Source organism: Cupressus sempervirens, chromosome 10 (assembly GCF_028749045.1).
Source record: "Cupressus sempervirens isolate cs-2001-9-10 chromosome 10, ASM2874904v1, whole genome shotgun sequence".
Lineage (NCBI taxonomy): Eukaryota > Viridiplantae > Streptophyta > Pinopsida > Cupressales > Cupressaceae > Cupressus > Cupressus sempervirens.
This window is the reverse complement of record NC_143127.1, coordinates 890,336,355-890,357,559: the sequence shown is the minus strand read 5'-3', so window position 1 is coordinate 890,357,559 and position 21,205 is coordinate 890,336,355. Positions and strand designations below refer to the sequence as shown.

At 36.1% G+C, this 21,205-nt stretch overlaps 1 protein-coding gene across 1 annotated transcript in view; it reads right to left on the bottom strand.

Annotated features, from left to right (window-relative positions):
• The window catches only part of ATH13 (ABC2 homolog 13), a 214,946-nt gene that overhangs the window by 136,735 nt on the left and 57,006 nt on the right, over positions 1-21,205 (bottom strand). Inside the window, exons 4-6 of the mRNA XM_089805163.1 lie at positions 8,369-8,489; positions 8,081-8,181; positions 7,116-7,214 (exon numbers count right to left, since the gene is read on the bottom strand). Of these exons, the coding sequence (XP_089661289.1) occupies positions 7,116-7,214; positions 8,081-8,181; positions 8,369-8,489 (321 nt within the window). The remainder of the gene's footprint in view (positions 1-7,115; positions 7,215-8,080; positions 8,182-8,368; positions 8,490-21,205) is intronic.

Below are 21,205 nucleotides of genomic sequence, written 5' to 3'. Positions count from 1 at the left end.
ATATAACTGTCTTCCTATGAAACGAAATAGTAACTGTATTCCTTGAGTATGTTGAATGATAAATTAGACCCGAGAAAACGGGATGTTACAACAAAATAGAAAGTTTCTAGTAAGAAACTTAAGAAGATCGTAAAGACAATCTTATCTACAAATAATTAAGTATAATACATAATTGACCATAATAATAATATTTTAATACACTCCCTTAATGGTCAATCTGCCCACAACACCAAGTTGTTCTCTAAATTGAATAAAATTATCTAGACCAAGAGACTTGGTTAAAATGCCTGTGTCTGATCCATTGTTGGAACATACTGCAAGTGAACAGTCTTGTCTTCAACCAACTACTGAATGTAATGACAATGAACATCCACGTGTTTGGTTCTTTCATGAAAGATTGGGTTCTTCGCAAGTTTGAGCACTCCTTAATTATCAAAGAGCAAGGAAGTCAGGCTTGATATAAATGCATATCTACAAGCATCTGACGAGGCCAAACTACTTCACAAGCTGCCTTAACAGCTCTTTAGTATTTTGCTTTTGTGATGGAGAATGAGAATGTATGTTGCTTCTTACTAGTCCATGTGATTGTACCAAATCCCAAACTGAACACACATCCAACAGTTAATGCCTTGTCATCAATCGAACCTTTCCAATTTGAATCTGTGAACCCATTGAATTTGGAATCATGACTCCTACTATAAAGAAGTCCATAATCAAAGGTGCTCTTCATAAAATACAACACACAGTTTGCTACTACCCAATGATCTGCCTTGGGAGTTGTCATGAAGCATGAAATGTAGCTCATTGCAAAACTAAGATCCGGTCTAGTGGTGGTGAGGTAGATGAGACTACCTACTAGTTACATGTAAGTGATTTCATCAACGGGAGGAGAATCATAATTGGCACACAACTTCAGTCTTTTCTCCACATGTATGGAAGAAGGATTACAATCCAACATACGAAACCTGCCAAGCAAGTTCTTGGCATACTTAGGCTGAAAAATAAAGATGCTACCTCAACACCTAAGCAGTAATGGAGAAGCCCAAAGTCATATCAAAATCCTTGCACAGATCTTGTTTGATTTATGCAATCGGATGTGTTGAACTGCCAATAATGATCAAGTCATCCACATAAACAACAAGAAAGGAAACATCATCACCAAAGCATTTGATATGAAAATTACTGTTAGAAAGGCAATGCTGAAAACCATGACCAACCAAGTACTGATCAATTTTGACATACCATACTCGAGGGGCCTATTTGAATCCGTAGAGTACTTTCTTGAGTCTACAAATTTGGTACTCTTTGTTGGAAACCTTGAAACTAAGAGGTTGTGTCATGTAGACTTCTTCTTGCAAGCACTTTGTCCATCCATTTGATGGACTTTCCATCCAAACAAAGTTGCAATGGCAAGAAGAAGACAAATTGTACTCATCTTGGCAGTACGAGAAAAAATTTCATCATAGTCAGTGCCTTCCCATTTTTTGGTTCTTCCATGGAAGGCTAGGTTCTTTGCAAGTTTGAGCACTCCTTAATTATCAGAAAACAAGGAAGTCAGGACTACTTGAGATAAATGCATATATGCAAGCATCAAAAGAAGCCAAACTGCCTCACAAGCTGCCTTAACAACTCCTCAATATTCTGCTTCTGTGAAGCAAAGTGAGACTGCATATTGCTTCTTACTATATATCATAGCATCATGTCCCCCCATCTCGAAAACATCCTCCATCCCTAACCAAAGAAAACCCTCTAGGAATGATTCCACAAGAAACACTGATCATAAGAGAGTTGTCTGCAAATCTACCCTTAGTAAAAAAAATGTGGAACCGATTTAAAAGATAGTAACATAATCTTTCTCATTTCATGAGTCTAAAGTTCTTTCAGTGGTTGAAGATAGTAGTTTTCAACAATCCATTTTATTGTATATAGTTGTTTCTAGAAACGATTGTGTGTTATTTTTCAGTGTTATCAACAAGACTTTCATTTATACATGTCTTATTAATAACAAAGAATAAATGACTTGTGATGATAGCTAGGACAAACACTGACAGCAATGCCTTCTATGGTATGTGATTTAAAATTAACCATTCTTGTAAGCTGAAATCATGATTTCTTTTTTACTTTTGGTGTACTAAAGAGCAAAATAAGTTCGAATGCCAGTTGAAAAAGTCCAAGAGCTAAATCAAGCTTAGTGTGCTAACAATAGTCTTTGCTCAATAAATCTTGATTAGATTAAATTTGAATTAATGAGGGTTGCTAGTGAGAACTCAGAGAACACAACAGAAAGTTTATCTCTGCCTAAGTAAATTTGGAGATACAAGACAAAAATGTAATTTTTAAAATTGGAATAATTAATGAATAATAATAAAATCAAAGCATAATAGATTAAAAATAAAATTTAAATTAAAAAACATAGAATTATAAAATTAAAATACAACATCGTTATATTTAGTTAAGAATAAAGGCTCAAAAGGCATGAATAAAAAGTTGTGACTCCCTAAAACATAAAATATAAAAATGAAGATAAGATAAGATAATGTCATTAATGTCCAACAATAGACCAACAAAAGGGTCCAAGGGACTGGAAGATACAACAGGGCTGAACAGCAACCCAACAGGAACACCAAATGGTGTCTGAGAAAGAACAATCAAGAAAGCAAAGAAAGGAAACAAATAGACAAGAGAAGGACTAACTATCCTTTCTCAATGAAATGAAATCCATCACCAAAGGATAAGGCCCGAGAAGACTAGGGGTCCGAGCCCGTCACTAAGTAACACTGGGATAAGGTGTTGTCTGATAAATCCGTGATGAGGTCTAACAGATCTGGTATGTCCAGAGACAGGTGTTGCCAGCAACCTCTTCATGCCCCTAGAGGGTGACATGCCAGCAATGACAAGCTAATCTAAGGCCTAGCTCTAAGGAAACATAAGCGGTAAAGTGTGGTCATGGAGTTGTGAAGTCTCCCAAAGGTAGAGTGCTAAACACCGCTGGTGGGAATAACTGAAGAAGGTCAAAAGAGATCTGCAATCTTTGAATAGGCAGTGGGATCTGCCTCTGATCTTATAGTATACAGGGCATCTGAAAATGAAATGGATCTTTGTCTTAGTCTCTAATAAAGTGCAAAGGCAAAAGATCCAGTCGTCTCTAGTCAAATGGTGATACGTCTAGCAATGGAGCTAGTGAGAACCAACTTTGAAAGATCCCATGGAGATGTAGAGGGCGTGACACCAGCATCGGCTCAAGTAAGACAGACACACAATAATACTATCACGGATCTCTAGAAAGTGCTCAGAGTAGAAGGCCATCCACGGACGCACAACCCCATGAGGGTTAATCCAAGTCGTGGTGATGTACTGTCTGTAAATGTCAAGTCTGACATGTCCATTCAACTCCTGTTGTGAGGGGAGATGGGCAGGAGCATCCAATGAGAACTAGTAAGGTGGGAGACAATAAATGTCAATCCCAATTGAACTCAATAAGGCAGTGGCCTGGGTATACCAGCAACAAGCTTTGGGCACCAAATTAGAACTGGCGATAACAACGGATGAGCAGTATGCGACCATTCGTGGAGTCTGCAAAGCCTTTGAGGCAATGATGGAACCAGATCAAATTGAAGATGGCACTAGGCCTGAAAGTGAGCCCTTAACTCAGCAAAATAATATTATGCCGAGTGTACCGATGATATCTGATGATCCAATGGAGGAGAAGGGTCTGGACCCGATCGACTGATGCCCAATCGGAATCAAGAAGAGAAGGTACCCAAACCACAGAACTGTATAAAACTGTCAATCTAACCAAGGAGTCCAAGATAAACAACTTGGACTCAGAATCCTGAAATTGAAGCCGGAAGCATTGTCTCTCCAAAAGGGCAAGATAACCCAACCCTTGGCAACCCTGGGCAGGTGGGTGGACCTCATGTTGAAGCGAGGACCAAAGAACTTGACCCCAAGATAAGTGTAGTAAGAGACAATCTCTATCGCCTGACCCTAAAAGCTAAAGTGAAGATGTGAGGCCTTCAGACAAATGAAGACCATAACCCGAGTCTTGCTTGGGTTCACAACAAGTTGTCGTCGTCACAGAAAGAGGCCAACCCAGCAATAAGCCTCTAGAGCCCCTCCAGAGAGGAGGCTAGGAGAACCACATTATCGGCAAAGAGGAGAATGGAGATCAGAACCTAGCGTAAGTAGAAACCATCCCCGAGGAGCGAAGCCTCACTGAGGAAGGCCTCAAGCTCATTAATATAGATACTAAATAAACTAGGGGAGAGAGGGCGAACCTGCTTCACCTCAATGGTGCTTTGAATTGGATCGGAGAAACCTTAAGGAGTCCTAAATCTACCAATCACTATCTCATTAAGTCTCATAATTGTTGTCAAAAAAATATCACAAATACCAATGTCTCTGAGCCTCTGGAAAAGGGCCCCATGGGGAATAGTGTCAAAAGCCTTACAAAAGTCTACAAAACAACAATAGACTTTCACAATGTGATGCCAATCAACCTCAATGATAGCCCATAGTGTCAGTATGTGATCCATAGTCTAGAAATCGGTACAGAAACCAACCTGCCCTCTAGCCCGGCATTGTCTCCTATCAAGATGTCTAAAATGAATAGTATTCACGACTATGGCATAAAGCTTGGCAAAGGTATGCCCAACCATAAAGGTTTTGTAATTGTCGGGGTCCAAAACCAACCCGGACTTATATATCAGATAAATCACATGTCTTGACCATGAATCAATAACCCAGCACAAACCACATTGTTGAAGAGAACCGGAAGAAAGGAGTACAAAATTGGAATATCGAGCTTAAAAAGCTCTGGCTGAAATCCTTCTTCATCGGTGGCTCTAATGCATCTCATGAGTCTGACGACCTCACAAATGGTGGAGAGAGTAAAAAGATGGCAATGGAGGATAGGGGGTGGGGGGGTGGGGTGGGCTGGTGGATGGGCAGTTGGCTAGGGATATCATAAAGGGTGGAGGCATGGGACATCAGCGAGTGTCAGTCAAAAGTGGAGGGGGAGGGCGAGTGGCAGGGGAACAAGGTATGCTAGAAGGCTTCTAGGTCCCGAGCAAGCATGTCACAGAGGGATCTACACTGTGAAGCCACGAACGACTGGTTCTTGTAGCAAAGAAGGCAGTGGTATGAGGAAAGCAACTGAATGTAGGAGTGGGAATGAGCTGCAAAAGAAGCACGCAGGGAGTGGTGGAAAGATTTACAGTCGTCATACCACTAGTTCAAGGGACAAGATTTTCGGCTAGCAGGGTTGGGGTGGGAGGGAGAAGTGTGGTAGGGGATGGAGAGGAGGGCAGACTCCCAAATACCAGCACCTAAAAGGTCAAACAAAGATGAAGAAAAAGCATGAGAGGCATCCAATAAGTAATCTGAGGGGAGAAATTGTCTAAGGTGTACGGTGAAGAGGTAGCAGTCGCACTTCGAGAAGCAGAAAGCGGTACAAGGGCTAGAGGGTAAAGACAGGGGGTGAAGCAAAAAGGGTGAGGGGGGTGGGGGGGTGAAGCGAACAACAAGGCTAAGGATGGAGCGGTCGGCTTAAGGGAGGCGGGTGACAATGAAGCAGCTAACCGAGGGGATAAAAGAGGTCGGCACAAGAGCATAGTCAACCACACTCGTGCCCCCACTATGAGGCCAACAAGTGAAGAGCTCAAAACCCAGGAGGTGGGGGAGGCCATTCAAGATTAGAAATCGGAAGACTCATAGAGTTGGAGGAGATGGCGACCATAACATGAATAGGCCCAAGCAAGTCCTGAGAGTAGCATTGAAAACCCATACTTAGAAGAGAAATCTTTTTGAAAGGTGGAGAGTGGGAGGAGGAGAAAAGGGAAGGTGTGAAGCGAGGAATAAATATTAAATATAAAAGGGAAAAGAAATGAGAAGAAAATAATAAAGTGACTCTTTCATTGAGAAATGCTTGTGAAGAATTGTGACTCTTTGAAATGGTGGTACGTATGAAGGTTTGTGACTCTTTCAAAGAGGGACAATTATGAAGGGTTGCGACTCTTTCAAAAGGCATAAAGATGAGGGGTTGTGACATCCAAAGGGCGGTAACTGTAGAAGGTTGTGACCTTTGCAAAGGGTGGCCATAATGAAGAGGTGCCACTCTCACCCACGCTGGAAGATATAAAAGGGAGAATGTTTCATTTGAGGTTGACATTCAAGGCAGAGTAATTTGGAGAATAATATATTATTCTCAGAAGGCAACAATGAAAAGTGGTGACTCAGTTCTAATGAAAGGAAATAACAATTTCACCAATCAGGTATAAGGGAGATTTCATTCCAAGTGAAAAGAGGAGCAACAAAAAAAGAATATTATTCAGATTTTGAGAACAGACAGAGCAGAAGAATTCCATTTCATTAAAGAGATCGATCTAAAAAATCAACCTGATATGAGAAATCAAACTAGACTTCAGATATTTATACAGTTTATCTCATCTTATTCGAATAAGAATTACATCTCTAACTACATTTCAGCTCCTGTATCATTTTGGATTTGTGCATTTAGGGTGAAATTAAGGTGATCCCGAAAAGAGGACATTACAAAAAAACCAGTAAGTTTTCCCAGCATCTTGCCAAGGGTTTCTCACAAAAACCCAAAACATAATTGCAGAATTCCTTTCCCAACTTAAATTTATTTGAAGATCTTTTATCGGTTCGAAATCTAATTTATAACAAATGCTTTCTGTCAGAGCTGTGGAGTTTTACATGGAGGCTTGTGATGGAAATGTAGAAGGATTTATATGAACTAAGAAGATCAATCACATATTTAAAGATTTGATTGGCACTTTATATTATGGTACCATTTTCTATAAGTGCCTCTGGGGTTGCATTAATTGCATTTAGAATTTAAAAGCAATTGAAATTTAATGCAGTTATCCAAAAGTATCAAAAAAATCTTCTTGTGCTATTCAATGCATTTCTCGAAAACTACTGAGAAAAACTCTTCCTGTTGAGTTAGATGCAAATTCCATGTTGAGTTAAACGTAAATTCCATTGTGGTTAAAGTTTGTAATTTGACTATAACATAAAAAAGAACTGCTTTAGCTGAACAGATTTAAAAGGAAGTAAATTTCTATTTGCAGTAAGCAATTTACAGCAAGCACCTGATACAGAACAGTGGAACATTCATCATAAATAGAAACCCAATCCCTTTTGGCACCATCTGACTTTGGATCAATCTTTTGTAGATATTCTGCTATAACCTGCATTTATTATGACATTTGAATTAGAAAAAGAATTACAATAGAAGATTACTTACAAGTTATAAGATCTCAACAAAAGAGAACAAAAGTCAGCAAGAACTACGAATCTACATCAAAAAATCCCAAGGCTTACCAAAGATCAAAAGTTTTCAAGAAACTAAACAAGGCTTAAAAATTATTAGAAATACAAAATATTACTCAAGCAATTTAGTAATGAAAAAAATATACTAAGGGGTGCAGGAGATTGAACATCAATGGTCAGTGATGTTGCTGGGAACTGGAAATGAGTTCAAGAAATATGAAACCAGATATTTTTATTATTTATCTATAACTACCAGGAAGATAATTTTAAATGCTTAAGTTAAAAAAGTCAATAAAACTTTAACCAAAATTATATCAGACCAAAACATTAAGCAAAGTCGATAAAACTCTAACCAAAATTATATCAAGACCAAAACATGAAGATAAATTGCATTTACTGAAGTCTAGTTTCACACACCTCTTCCTTTAGCTAGAGTATTAATATACCAGCACAAACAGTGTTATAATTCATTAATCCATACTATTGAACAAGTAGAAGAGAAAAATATAATCAAATAAAGAGTGGTTATCCTGCAGGCATAATATACAGAATCCAAGAAAACTTTATAAGGAAAAGAATGGATGTTATCATGTTCTGTCTTATGGCAATTGATATGTTATAACAGCTAATCATGTCAACCACAAATCGCAAATTTTATAATTTACTAGTGTCGGTAGATACTGATTTCATAATAGGAAACAAATCAGTGGAGAAAAGGAAACATGTTCAGCAACAAAGAGTTTATCACTTCCGTAGAAAAAATCAATTAATTAAGAGAACAAACCCGCAAATTCTTCAGATCAATGTCAAACAATTCCTTGAGCCCTGGCCGTTGGACCTTGACAACTACTTCCTGGCCTTTCAACCTTGCACGGTGTACCTGGCCTAAATTCAAAATTCCAAAATAAAAGTTCAGAAGTTGGGTCTCTTTTTCATCACCCTAATCAAGATTATTCGTTATTCACATTTTTGCATTTTTTGATTAAGCTGAAATTTGGTAAAATATAATTTTAAATAGAGAGAGTTTTCTCAAGTCCAGATGCAAGGCAAGTGATATGCAAGATGACCTTACCAAGACTAGCTGCAGCAATTGGATCACGATCAAACTGCTCAAAAATCTCATCCACAGGCTTCCCTAATTCCTTTTCAACTATAGCAACTGCAGTTTCTGAGTCAAATGGGGGTACCTGATCCTGTGCTCATTAGGTCACAACACGTCAATGACTTACTATTTAAGCAAGAAAATAAAATAAAACTTATGCTATTAAAATGTAATATTATAAGAGTTCACAAAAGATTCCAGAATCCATAAGTCCAAATTCCACAAAACATAAAGGAGGTAAAACTGAAACATATAGCATAAACAAAATCTCAAAACAAGTCTAATTACAAGAAGCATCATAGTAAACATGAAAACCAAAAAACCAAACCAAACTGTCAATCTTGCGACCTTTGTGGTTGGATAGGATGAGAGCAGCATTGGTCCTCAATGTACTCAGGTCAAGCTATACATAAATTATACTACGGATTGATAACATGCCAACCCATTGTAAAATTCCTCCTTCCTATATTATCAATGCATAATACAGATTAAGAACAGTTCATAACAGATTAGACTGGATAGAAATAGCATAAAATAGGTCCTTTATTGAGGGTAGTACTTGCCTACGATAAATGTAGATCAAAGAGAATGATCCACAGACTATCATCCTTCCCTAACTACAGTATTTCTAACAGAGGGCCTAACAGTTGTCAGTTAGACCATGATAGCTGATTAGAGCATATACATAAACAAAATCTCAAAACAAGTCTAATTACAAGAAGCATCATAGTAAACATGAAAACCAAAAAACCAAACCAAACTGTCAATCTTGCGACCTTTGTGGTTGGATAGGATGAGAGCAGCATTGGTCCTCAATGTACTCAGGTCAAGCTATACATAAATTATACTACAGATTGATAACATGCCAACCCATTGTAAAATTCCTCCTTCCTATATTATCAATGCATAATACAGATTAAGAACAGTTCATAACAGATTAGACTGGATAGAAATAGCATAAAATAGGTCCTTTATTGAGGGTAGTACTTGCCTACGACAAATGTAGATCAAAGAGAATGATCCACAGACTATCATCCTTCCCTAACTACAGTATTTCTAACAGAGGGCCTAACAGTTGTCAGTTAGACCATGATAGCTGATTAGAACTATTTACCAAAGACTACCAACATCAACAATAAACTAATAATTCAAGTACTTACAAGGCCATCTTCCCTAGCTCTTCCACTAAGTTACCATATTCATCCCTGCAACCCCAAATTCGGAAGTTGATTCACTTCAAATTCTAATTCGATGCAAATTCATCTGTACTCTGCTAAATTTGATTGTTATACATTGGAAAGGACCCTGGGTGACTTTGTGACGATTCTTCAGCAAATAAGGACAAAAATCATTGAGCCCAAACGGAATTCGTAGCGAATGACCAGTGACTTTGGTTGCTGTTGACTTTTCAAATTAATTTGTCTTATCCCTTCTGTGTTTCTTTTCTGATTCTGTATTATCCTTGCTATGTTTATTTTCTGGTGATGATCGAGGGCCTCAGTTTTGAGAAAAAGAGAGAACCAATCTGCTCAATAGATACAAAGCCAAAAAGGGATAAAACCGTGGCATTGCAAGTTATATGTGGCTTTGATATCGTTTATCCCTGCTGCGTTTCTTTGTCTGACATGAATTCCCTCCTTTTCGACCCCAATCTGGTACACCAAGATGTGTTCTATTATATTAAAATGCCCAATGCCATATTTTATTGATATGGATGAATATATATAACCTAATCTTCAAACTGGATGCATTACACCCAAACAGTCACAATCTTTGCCTGACTAGTTTAGTCGGTGATTTGTGACAGTTAATATTAAATGAATGATACATATAAGTATTGTATTGTAGTTATATTTATCTTAATTAATAGCATGGTATATTATGAGTATTGTCATATGTATGATTTGGTTCTATTATAATATCATATTAAGTTTATTAATATTTACTAATGTATAATTAAAATATTATATTATATTATTTTTTCAATGATTATCATAATTTATTTGTCTATTAATTATTATTAAATTCTATTTTAGAAAGGGGACATTATGTAGTATAATATTATAAAATGGTTCATAATTGCAATAATTGCAACTCTTAGTATCATAAATGGAGTCGTGTTATGACAGTAGTTTGCTGTTTGTAATTTGCATTCTATGGATTACTAGAGCAGAGAGAAATATTTAGAATATGTGAATTGTGCTCAAAACGCAGTTAGCCTACATAATATATTTTTTTTTATAAAAAAAATCCTTGTACAAATGAACCCAAAACGAACTGGAACCCAGCCCAAAAAAAAATTGTGCAAATTGTTGAACCCACATACGAACCAAAATCTGAACCGGCAACTTAGCTCTTCTGTGATAAGTTCTATTTTTTTAGGCTTGTCAAATGGGATTCCGACTTCTCTTTTGGGTGTGATTATGTAATCAACGTAGTTAGACCTTGTTACATTTTGTTGGTATTTGTGAAGCCAACTTATTCTGTTAGCTTATAACCCACTTTGGGCAGTACGTTAATAAATTGCTATAAAGTGTTACCAATAGTGATGGTCAAACTGATAACAGTTGGGCCCTCTATAAAGGATATCCATAGTTGAGGAATAGTGTTGATTTGTGGACTGTCCTCCACAATCAAATTCAATTGTAAGCAATCAATTCTCTCTAATGTATCTAATTTGTTACTCCATACAATCAATCTGGAATGAAATGTTTTATCTGCATATTATTGCATTGCTAGTGTAGAAGGTAGGTACGTTATATTTATTCTTGGAAATGATAACAAACGTAAATTACCTTTTTTCTTCACTACCCATGCAATAATATATAGATAAACAACAATTTATACCAGATTCAAGTGTAAGAGAACAAAACAACAGGTTTTTTATTGAGAGTGGTGCTTTCTTGTAATGATTATAGATCAGAAAGGACTCTCAAAAAACCAGCAACCTTCCCTGATCAGAAATTTTATTTAGAAGGTCCAACAATTGTCAGTTGAATAACAACCATGGTAACCACTTATATTTATTTACCAGCATACTACCCAATGCTGACAATGGACTCAAAAAATAAGTCATCCTCACATATCCTACACGAAATATAACAAGTTCTAATTGCCCTGATTACACATAAAAGATGTAATCTCTATGCAACTCCGGTCTTTATAGCATGCTGCAGAATTAAAGACACAAATTCAACGAAAAGGGCAACCTGTGAATTAAAATATAAAAACTATTTCTCATATATGCATACCAAGGTGTGATAACCCTAGAATAAAGGTAGTAAAATCATGCATTAATGTAAACATTAACATATCCCATGAATATGATCCTAATCATACTCAAATATAATGTAACTATCAGCACAGCCTATGAATATATTGAATGATGCAATCCTAGCTATGTAAAAGAAATTAGAATTACAAATTATTAAATCATTAACATAATAATTATCATACATGAATTCCATAGGTTTATACATTTCGTGAATAGATATAATTCTAACTTTCCGTTTCGGATTCAAGTGTGAGATTTGGGTTCAAAATTTGTTCAATTTTTGAGGGGGTGGGTTCGAATTCGACTTGGCTCCATCCTACAAAAATATGTTTTTTTCTAAAATATAGACATGTGTGTGTGTGTGTGTGTGTGTATGATGCATATGTATAGTATATGTATGTGTATATATATGCAGCAGCAAATAAGTTCATATCCCACTATGCTAATAGTAAAGCAATGTCACAAAACACACCACCACATATGTTAATGTTTTAGTCCAAATTATATATGTTTTGTTCTTTTGGCATTGGAGGCTTAGATTGACTAAAATAGACCAAAAAAAAAACCTTTAAAAAGTCAACAAAACCATTTTTGGTCAAGTTCAGCTTGGATCCTGCCACAGATTTGCAAATTCATAAAAAAAACGACAAATTTTGTGCTAGGTCCAGCTAACAGAAATTGGGCAGACTTTTATGATATGCAGCGGACTTTTGCAAGAATATCACAAGGACCAGACTTTGGGGCTGCCAACAAAGAATTTGGTAACATATAATATGCATATCAATATAATTTATATTAAATATCTAAGTTACCAATTCAGATGTGGACTCGGAAGCAGATGTGGGAAGCGGGAAAAAAAATGGATTACACGCGCGCGCGCGCACGCATCTATGCATATATATATTTATATATACATCAAAGTAACGAGAATCGGAATTGGATCAGAAGCGGCGAGGCCGAATTGAATCGTGAATCTGCCATGAATCGGCTATGAATCAACAAATTTTAAAAGACCCTTTAAATTTAGAGATTTGAACAATTTAAAACTTATTTCATGCACCCTTTATTGAATATAACTTAAACACACTATAACATCATCAAATAGAAGTTAACATACATAAACATAGAACATAAATGATAAATCCATCACATACATAACTATGTTACACGTAAAATGTAAATTGTAGGCTGTAGCTGAAGTAAATAGAAATCATATGATCATAATGATTCAAAGTTGAAACACACAAAAATCCTTGCTCTGAATGGTTCCACAAATGGCACTTTTAAAATATTATATACAAAATAAATTACTCGACATTCTTACTACTTTGCTGATGCAGCAGGTTTGACTTTTATTGCTGCATAGGCATATACACACAACAGCTCGAGTCTTTTTATTGCTGTTGATCAAACTTGGGAGATTTTATTGTTTTTGCTGATTACTTCTTAACTTTTATTGCCACATCCTTAGATTTATCAAGTTCCATGTGTATATCTCTGCTTGTATATTGAATTGTTCATACTAATCGATGAGTATCTTACCGATTTCATCCTCTTATTTTATTCCATATTAATAGTGAAAAACTGGTAGTTGTACATGGCATGATGTGTATCTAGTATTATGTTTTTCCACTAATACTTCATGATATGTTGACTAGAATATTTGTCTTGCTATAATATTTTTATTGTGTACATTATATCCTTTGAACTTCTTTAATACTGGGCAATATTCCATCACCCGTATGCTTACAAAAAGAATGCAATACATATACCTTCAGCGCTGCATCTATTAGTTATGAGTCTCCAGTGATGAAGTTGCTGTTTTGGATCTGGTAAGTGAAGCATGTATAGTAATATACACAATGCCATGGATGTTATTTTTGTTCCGTCTATGTTTTCATGAATCTCCTACAATTCTGCTCAAACATACCATGAATGACGATTCTTTAATCCCTTGTATGTTTCTTTAATTACATTATGCCTTGCCTTGCCAATTCATGGAGCTGATTCAGGCGATTTTTTCCATGAATCGCATGAATGACGATTCTTTAATCCCTTGTATGTTTCTTTAATTACATTATGCCTTGCCTTGCCAATTCATGGAGCTGATTCAGGCGATTTTTTCCATGAATCGCATGAATTGGCGATTCATGAGAAAAAATCGGCTGATCCGATTCACGACTCATGAAAAATTGCCCAGTTTGAATCAAATCGCCAAACCAGCGATTCAAGCAATTTCATGGCAATTCTCGAAACTCTGATACACACACACACACACACACATATGTATATGCAAAGAGATGTAGGAAATATACAAAAACAAATCATTTGATAGTATGGCTATGATACTTCACCCTTTATCAAAATTCAAGATATTTCAAAATTCATATTAATATGTGCTTGTTCAACATTAGAGTTTAGACAATAAGTTATAATCAATTGGTCATATTCAAGATTCCAACAAAATAAAAACTTAGTTCATGATTGAAGATTCAATCAACTAATCTAAATGGGTGAACCCACAATAATGGGTTCCACTTTAGTGGGACGAACAAAAATGGAAAAAATTGCAAAATGAGAAATTGAGTTTACCATATGTTCGCGCGAACATATTTCGTATGTTCACGCAAACATATGTGATATATATGTTCGCGCAAACATGATTTGCATGTTCGCGCGAACATACGTTCACACAAACATGGTAAACGTGTTCGCACGAACATGCAAAATCTCAAAAAATTTAACCTTTTTTTCTTTTTTCTTTTTTTTTGCTCTTTTGACTGCCATAATTGTAGAAAAATGATCTCCTACTGTAAAATAAAAAATTTCAAAATGTGCTGCTCGGAGCAAGCTTTCCAACGACTATAATTTTATTACATAATTTAATCATTAAGACTTTCAAATATGAGTTTAACTCATTATAGGTTCATTACCGATTGAACATCAACCGACTTTGACACCTCGGGAAAATTAGAAAATTCGGTCAAAAAAATTTTGAAAAATATGGAGGCATTGGCTTATTGAGATACCTTTCTATTCAAAAAAAAAAAAAAATGGTTTATGATAAATTGAGTTCAAATTATCTGTTTCAAAGGAAACGTATGTCTGAATTACGGTTCATGTCACTTCAAAACTTCATAAACTATACAATATTCAACAAAAATAAATCGAACCAAATGCAGACACTGGATATTGATGTTACAAATCCAACGCCGAAAGAATTACTTCATTATCATTTCTAGAAAAAAAGTTGTGTGTCAAATGGACTGTCACTTTTTAAAATATTGAATTTTATTATGTACCACTTTTTGGAGGAGATAAAAAAAATTGACATAAATATTTTTTTTTTTTAGATTAAAAAATATGGTTACAAAGTAGGAACAAAGTACTCAAAATCACTAGTTTATGTCATCTTGAAATTATTTATATTTTTGGAGATATAGTCACTTGAACGTGACGTTTGTTGCAAAAATATTGATTTCAGTGTCAAAATTGGTCAAAAAGTGGAACCCATTATTGTGGGATCACCCAAATTAGAGTCTGGATCATAAGGATTCGCAAGAAAATCCACATTATCATCATCTCCTCCAACAACTGAAAGATCATTTGAACCAAAAATGGTTCCACTTGTAGTAGATGCACCATGTGATACACTATATCATCATCACCATCTCTAAGTGTAGTAAGGTCATTAAGTGTTGCATCCAAATTTGCACACTCAGGGACTACATCCCAAAGCTTTGTTGGCTCTTGTAATGATCATTCTTACGTGACAAAAGATGCAAGTTGGTGTAGACAAAGACCAAGTCCTCAACATTCTTGGAGCCCAACCGGTTGCGCTTCATTGTATGGATAAAGGAGTATGTACTCCAATTCATTTCAGCAGCAAAAGAACTAGCAACCTAGATAGTGGTCACAAAACATACAAATGAAAAGCAAAATAGTTTTATTTTTTTTAAATGTGTGAAACACTAAATTCTAGAATGTAAGTGGTAACCATAAAACAAAAAATTAATTAAAACTTAGTTGTGATAGGACCTTGATTGCAAGAGGTTGAAGATGCTTGAAAGGTTGACCATACATGTACCTTTATGTGATAGCTCTCATTCTATTTTGGTCATTTGTTGCAAATGAAGAATGCTTTAATCCCAAAGCAAACAACCCAAATTCTAGCCTCACTTTTTCATGTACTTCTTCCACTGGGAAGAATCTTGCAAGAGCTTTGTGGTACCCCTCAACAATCTCCTCATTCGTAAATAGTGCAACTCTACCCGACATACCAAGTACCTCCTCACAATAGTACCTAGGAGATAAGGCATATGCAAGTAGGTGCAATGGGGTAGTCATCTTCTCCCAACAATGGTGGATTATTGCTTCCACTTGATTGCATAAGGCTTCTCTTTCTATGGGGTCACTCTCATGCACTTGTATAAAATGTTTTACCTTCTCAACTATAGTGTTCATGCCACCATACACATCCCCTAAGCAAGGTGTATTTGTATCACAAAAGCGGAGCATAGTCATGATGAGCTCGGTGAAATCCAACATATATGCCACACAAGCCCACCAACTATAATCCAAGACCAAAGCCCTCATCTTTAGGGCTCTTTTCAAATTTGAGGCCTTACATATGCCCCATTGAGTAGAGATGACCATTTGGTTCAATGCATCTTGCACCTTGAGAAGCCATCTCATAACAATTGTATGAGATGCAAAATAAGTCTCAACAACCTAAGCAAGTTATCAATATGTCAATTGACAATTGACAATAAAATTATAAATTTTAACTAAATTACAAATCCATGAAATCTAGTAATTTCAAAAAATCAATTCACCTTCAGCAACTACAATTTGGAGTATGTTCTAAGAATGGATTGTGACATGTGGTGGTTTGTCACAAACATTTACATCTCCTCCCCCTCTTGCTATATTTTCTTCACCCAATCTATTTGAGTGCCAATTTGTTGCATGACCAAGTTAAGGGAGTGTACAATGCATGGAGTCCAAAAAATATGGTCATACCGACTCTCAACCAAAGCAACCGCACCCCTACATCTTTTGGCATTGTCTGTGAGCACTTGTACCACATTCTCACTACTCACCATCTTGATGGCCTCGATGAGAATTCTAGAAATGAATTGGGAATCCTTAACTTCCCCCTCACAACCAACCGCCTCCAAAAACATTGCACCTTTGGGGGACTCTAGAATCACATTAATCATTGGCTAATTTTTTGTATACTTCCAACCATCTAACACAATAGTTACACTCGAAGTTTTTCAAGATTTTTTGAATGGTTGAAGGTCTTTCTCTATATGTGTCCTCTCTTGTTGCAATAGAGTCATATGCACCTTTTCATTCCCTGAGCTTGTGTAATCAGCCAATGCTTCTTTGATTGCTGCCACCATTTCCTTCCAATATGGTGATCTCACCAAGTTGAAAGGAAGCCCATTCGCATAGAGGTAACATGCAATAGCTTCATCAGCATGGTCTCTTGACTCTATTTTAAATACAATGTGCAATGGGCCTCTTTTGCAGTTTGAAATTCCCATTTCTTCCTCATCCTCTCTTGGCATAGGTGCTTCCAAGAATGGGTGTTGGGAGGATACAATTGGATCAGTGGGTACACACATCTTGCTCTTCGAGGATGGAGGTTGATAGTAGCATTTTTTTAATCTTTTGACCAATGCATCAATAGCTTCTTGTTTTCTTACAAATGAAGCTATTTCTACACTACTCATCCCAGTACCATTTTTGCCTTTGCACATTTCAAATCCTTTGCCAGTAGGTCCCATAAAATGAAGCTTCACCCGAGAATATGAGCTATTGAAAGGTTTTCCTTTGTTATTTTCACAATAATTGCACTTCCAATAGTATGTGCCACCTCTTGACACCTATGATACCTTTGTTGTATGTCTCCACATAGGAGATCCTATATCAATTTTGAAATTGTTAGTCCCTTGCCCTCCTTGTCCCCCCACTAAACTTTGACTACTTATGGCCATTCTTGCACAACAAAATCTAGTTTTTCGTAATCTATATAAAAAAAAAAATTAAAATTAATTAGGAAAACGACTATCAACATCAAGCATACAAATGCAAAAAAAGTGAAAAAAAAAACTACTAAAACAAATAGCAAAACTTGCTTCTTTATTTCTTTAAAAAACAAAAACTTCAAATTTTACTTCAAATACTCAAAAAAAATCATCTAAATAATCAAAAATAGGATCAAACACTTACCTTAACTACTTAAAACTCCTTTGAGGAAGCTATCTCTCGTCCTCCGATTGATCCTCTTCGAAAAGGCTCAACTTGCCTTCACAATGCATAATGGAGACCAAATGAGAAATAGCTACAAACAAAGTTAGAAAATGACTGGTGAATGCTTCAACATTGACCTTTACGGTCGTTTTAGGGTTTCCTTGCAAATAAAAGACCTAAAAAACACTTTACAGCACATGCAAATATAAAACTTTAAGTTGTTTGTCATGTTTTTACTTTTCTGGGCGTTAGGCCCGCAAATGCAACTAGAAGCCTTGTGGATGCTTCCCAGAAGCCATCCACAGGCTCTGGTCACATCCAACACCCATCCATATCCACTTCCGCCACCAACCTCCAAGAGGCTGCATCGGTATTTGAGTTAAATATTAATACATTTCGTAATACATCAAATATTATCATAATATAAATCTGAAATATACTAGATTATATGTATACACACACACCGATAAAATTTATAATATAATATATACCAGATATTAAATTCGAATAACATATCAAACATATCGTGTGAGATCTAACAAAACCAAAACCAAAACCCGTTGGCAAATATACACAATATATTAAGAATGGATGTAGTATTCAAAGGAGATGCCACCCTCCAAACAGATATAAAAAGGATGTTTTCACCAAGGGAGAGGCTTCCAAAATGACATTCCTTTCATCGATAGGGAAAGTACATAAGAAGTATCAACTAATCTACATAACATAGCTTGCAGAAGAATACTTAGCGAATCAAATATTTTGGAACCAGAACATAAACGTGTATATAGCCTGAAAATCTATTAAAAAAAAGCACATAATTTTTAAAAGCCTTGGTTGATTCAGATAAGAGTTAGCACCGAACTCCTAAGGCATCTACAACAGGACATACAACAGATTGAACTAAGAAGATATACATAGAAACTGTTTGAGATATACCGCTAGTGCAATCTGAATTCACTTATCACCAAATTGACTATAGTTTCAAATCTAAGGAAGAGAATTATCCTTAGTGGATTCATTCCTTTTCGAGGAACCATCGAATTGGATACCTCTTCATAAGAGGATAATCACAAAGAGAATAGAGGTAGCAGATCTGACTTAGTTGGAAATCAGGTAAAGTTATTATCATTGTATTTATGTTTATTGATGTTCAAGGGGGGAATGGCACAAATGATAAAAATGCAAACAAGACTAAGCAAGTTGAACACTTTCTCTCTGAGTCATTTGATACAAGAGAAAGAGGGGCTTCCAACATAACTCTTGATAAGCCATAAACTTAAATATCATAACCCCAAAGAAGATAAGGGGATGCCAATACAAAATCTAGAAACTATTAGTGTAAATAATTATTATTTACACTTTACTTAAGTTTACTTAGGATAAATGCATTATTTTATTATTTCTTAGGTTATCTACAACACTGGAGTTTGCATAATCAACTAAGTTGTCATGTTGACAACATAGTTGTTCGCACTCTCAATTTAGCACATGGTGTCTACAACATAATTTTATGTGACACCTTTGTAGGCTTATCCTCACATCATCGCACTAACTCCTGTGCTTAATGGAGGATAATCCACTCCTGGTGGACATGTGCTTAGTTGTGAGGCTTATCATATTGCTAACTCCTAAATATTCTAGATGCATCATAGAGTCCTTTATATACAGGCACCTCTAGTGTACTATAACATCAATCAATTACAATCAATTGAATATCATATTGTTATTCTGATCATACTCTGTTGGTTTATTTTGTGCTAGTTATTGTGCTTCTTGGTCTTGGGTGAATTTTTCAGTAAGGCAAATTCTTACATGGTATCAGAGCTATACCAAATTCTTACATGGTACTGGAGCCATAGAGGCGTCTTTTCATAGCCATTGGAGACTATTCTTGCTTCACCTTTCTGAAGACACCTCGATTCAGATCCAAAGTTTGCAGCTATTGAGAGCATCTAGAGCCAAAAAGGACTTCACCATTGCATTCGGAGAGTCGATTCGGTGAAATTTTACTATAAATTTGCCTATATTGGGCAATAGTCAAAATTGAGGCAAAATTATTTTTGCAAACCAGCACCCAAAGGCTCGATTTGCAGAATTAGTATGATCATTTTAGATCTCTGAATTTAATTTTTAGATCTGCATAATCAATTTCTCTGCATTATTTTTCCAATCTGCATATTTTATCTGGATAATTTTTGGCCATCAGGCCAGTAGGAGAGATTTTTTGTAGGTGAAGATTGGAGCTTGCTAGTGCCAATCAAATATTGACATCATATTTAGAAGGTCAAAAAACCTTCAAATCGACTTTTGTTTCACCAAAATCGAACATCTGAGGTGAAATTTAGAGTCAATTGATTTTTGGAGGCGCGACAGCGACAATTCAGGAAAAATAATTACACAGGTGATTTTCAAACAGCGATATCTCCCTCATACGGAATCCTTTTTTCAAGCAATTTTTTATTTGGGGTAGAATTTCGTGTTCTACACATTGGTGCAGGATATTTGAGATCTTTGTTCCTGAATTTTTCTACAAGTCACAAATCTCGATTTTTGCAACCTCAAATGCTTGGTACGAGCTCATCTGGACATATTTTCAAGTTCTGTGGACAAAAATATCACTTTCAGAAATAGGTCCTTTCTTTGCATTGTATTGCTTCAAAATTGTTGTACATTGTAAAGTTCTAGATTTGAACTATTAGAAGAGGTTGTAAACAACAAAATCAGAAGTCCAGCAATGCCAAAATTGGCAAGTGGCCTATTGTAAATGCACTACATATAAAGTGTCAAATCATACATTAGGGGGGGGGTTGATTGCTTATTTTTGCATTTTGAGGGGTGCATAAATTTATTGATCTCATGGATTCTTGTCACATATGTCAGTCTGGTATAAGACCAAAGTTGACACCAAGGAACTATCAGAGATGGAGTGCCTTAATCATAGATCATCTAAGAAGAGAACATATGGAAGTGTTTCCTTATCTATCTTCGAAGATATTGCCACCTAATCCTACTTTCAGATATCTTTCTTATCTTCTTCGCTTTATGTATAAAAGTATGACTAAGGAATCTTTTGCTCCTCTTAGTATGGCAAGTTTTCCTCATGACATTTGGATGGCTCTTTGGGAAGCATATGGAGATCCACGAGTCCCACCATTTCTAGAAGACATTCTATCTTTAGTCACTTTACTTATGGTTCCTTTAACTCCAAATGAGATCCCACCTCCTGATGCTCCTGTTGATTCTACTGATCTAGTTCCAGCCACAGATGC